Genomic DNA, 2430 nt, shown 5'->3' on the forward strand with positions numbered 1-2430 from the left:
ATTCGGTGGTTAGTTGGTGGCCGTAGAAAATTAGTAAATAGTTCACTTTTGAACACATGACATGATCTGTACTTACGCAATGTAATTAGTAATTATGTTTTTCCAAATCAGTTATTTCAATCAAAAGGGATGTGAATGATTAAGATTCATTAAAAATTGACAATCTGGGAAGGTCTACCTTCTTCCCAAGGAAGAAAAATACTAAATGAGGTTAGGTTATTAGTGGACGTTGATTTCCATAAGTGAAGCCTAGCCTGCCATGAGGTGAAGAATGGAAGAGTTTATGTGAACGTTGCGTTTTGTGTTATGTATATGTCTTGAGAGGACATCATGGATACCATCAGGTTTGGACATGGACACAATATTTCACCCGTGGGTTATTTTTTGGGTGGGCAGATGCTGTCTTCATGGATATGGATTTTATTTTGTTCAACCCGGTCCGAACTCCACCCATTGCCATCCTTAATGGTTTGATTGCAATATTCGAAGAGAGTATTTATTCTTTATCCAGGTTCCCTTCTTTCATCTATAAGATCATATCATCTCAACAAGAAAAATAAAATGTTTGATTATTATGAAAACAATAAGAGACACATAAATAAAACAAACTTCATGATCTGAGACATGGAATACCGAACATGCATATTATTGCCTTGAATGGGGCTTAGGAAATAGTCCAAATGATAACAATTTTCCAAATGAAAATGTAACTAGATTTTATTTCAATGTCGCACTAAAATGTAATTGCTAACTAGCATCTAAGGAAGTCCTCCATACTCTATATGAGCATCGGCATCTTGCTTGCCAGGAGAAGATTCTGGAGGAGCATCAACTCGTCCACCATTACCCATAGAAGACTGTCCTACATCGGTACCATTATAGCCCAAGTAACCATCCATCCCTAGAAATCTATTGTAGAGTTGTTGATCTGGTAGAGCAAAACCCCATTGGTCATGGCCAAATGGGTCATCCACAACAAAATCGTTGCCACTTGAGTAGACCAATAGTGGAGAGGCTTCCATATTATGCTCAGTTGTTGAGATAGGGCTTGCATTGTTTTGTGGTGGGTGCACTATGTCGCAAGGGCTTATATAGTCCTCGACATGTAAATCTGTTGGAGGCAGATCCTGTACCTGATTAGGTATGCCTTGTAGCTGGGAAGCAAATTGTGGCCCTGAAGTCACTGATGCAACATGGAACATTTGTGGTGCCCGAGGAAAAACTGGTTCCACATTGTGATCTGGTGGTGATACTAGTGGAGTGGAAGGCATATGGTGTTGCGGAAGATGATGATCCCACATTGAGTGCACTGATGAAGGGATAGTATTCAAGCTCTTTGGTGGTGGACCACTTGATGGTAGCATGTTTTGAATCACGCTTGCATCACTAGTTATGGCTTTGTAGCTATGATGCAATTTAGGCAGCCGACGTCTAGTGTCCTCATGGACACGAGAGAGTTCATTGAAGAGCTTTTTAGCATCTTCCAGGTTGAGATCTTGTTCCTTCGAGAAGATAAGGTTTGCCACCATACCTGGGTACTGTTCTTGGATTTGTTTCACGTGTTGGATGGAGAGTTCATTTCTCTTATCCTCCATCCCATGCTCCATATCAAGTCGAGCCACCTCACTTTGTAGTTGGGAAATCTTGGCACTTGTTTCCTTCTCAGTGAGTCGATTTCCTAGCGGTGCCGCTGACAAAAAAACATCGACAATGGGGCCAGCTGATGGCGTCCCGAATGAGTACATTTTCTTCTTTCCTGTCTCCAGGATGACAGCAACCCTAGCACCAGTGATGGCATTGAGGTCGGCAGCGCTCTTGAATAAACCGCCACGTCGCTTGAAGAAGGTGACATCACGCTCTTTGTCGTCATGGACATAAGCGATACCCACCCGCCTACCCCTCCTCGGCATACCAAATCCTATAATGACAAACAAACCTACTACTATAAGTAGGAACCAAAAGGATCTGCAAGATTTACTGAAACCGTTGGCTAACGACATATTCGTGGGAGATATGTGGAGATGCATTTCCCTTATATAGAAGTGGACATGTATAAACAAAATTATCACCCCAAGGACCATAAAACTTGTCCATTTTACACAAGAGGGTTTGACTAATACTACATAGTTCACTCAAAAGAGTTTCATCTATGTGTAGTCATGTTAGATCCAATTGTCAGAGACACTTTTAGAATATTGTACGAGAAACTTTGGTGATCAATAATTTTTTGCATGACATGGAAGGTATTAAAGTTCATCCTTATCCGTACATCCAAATTTAGTAGCAATTGATACATAACCGTTGCTTTTTGTGTATGGATGGATGATGCAAATCTTTAGTAAATAGTAACATACACAATTTGTAAAGATGGTAGTTTTATATAATATTGATTGTTAGCCAAACTATGCATATATGAGCACATTAATTTTT

The 2430-nt window shown here is 40.2% G+C and overlaps 1 protein-coding gene across 1 annotated transcript; it reads right to left on the reverse strand.

Moving 5' to 3' along the window:
• Positions 1 to 758: 758 nt before the first annotated feature.
• Positions 759 to 1925, reverse strand: LOC125518362 (uncharacterized). Its single transcript, XM_048683234.2, has one exon. It carries the CDS (start codon positions 1908 to 1910, stop codon positions 759 to 761), a length of 1152 nt encoding a protein of 383 aa, XP_048539191.2. The 5' UTR covers positions 1911 to 1925.
• Positions 1926 to 2430: the final 505 nt, after the last annotated feature.

This window comes from Triticum urartu, chromosome 7A, assembly GCF_056163025.1.
Source record: "Triticum urartu cultivar PI428250 chromosome 7A, HENAU_Tu73, whole genome shotgun sequence".
Lineage (NCBI taxonomy): Eukaryota > Viridiplantae > Streptophyta > Magnoliopsida > Poales > Poaceae > Triticum > Triticum urartu.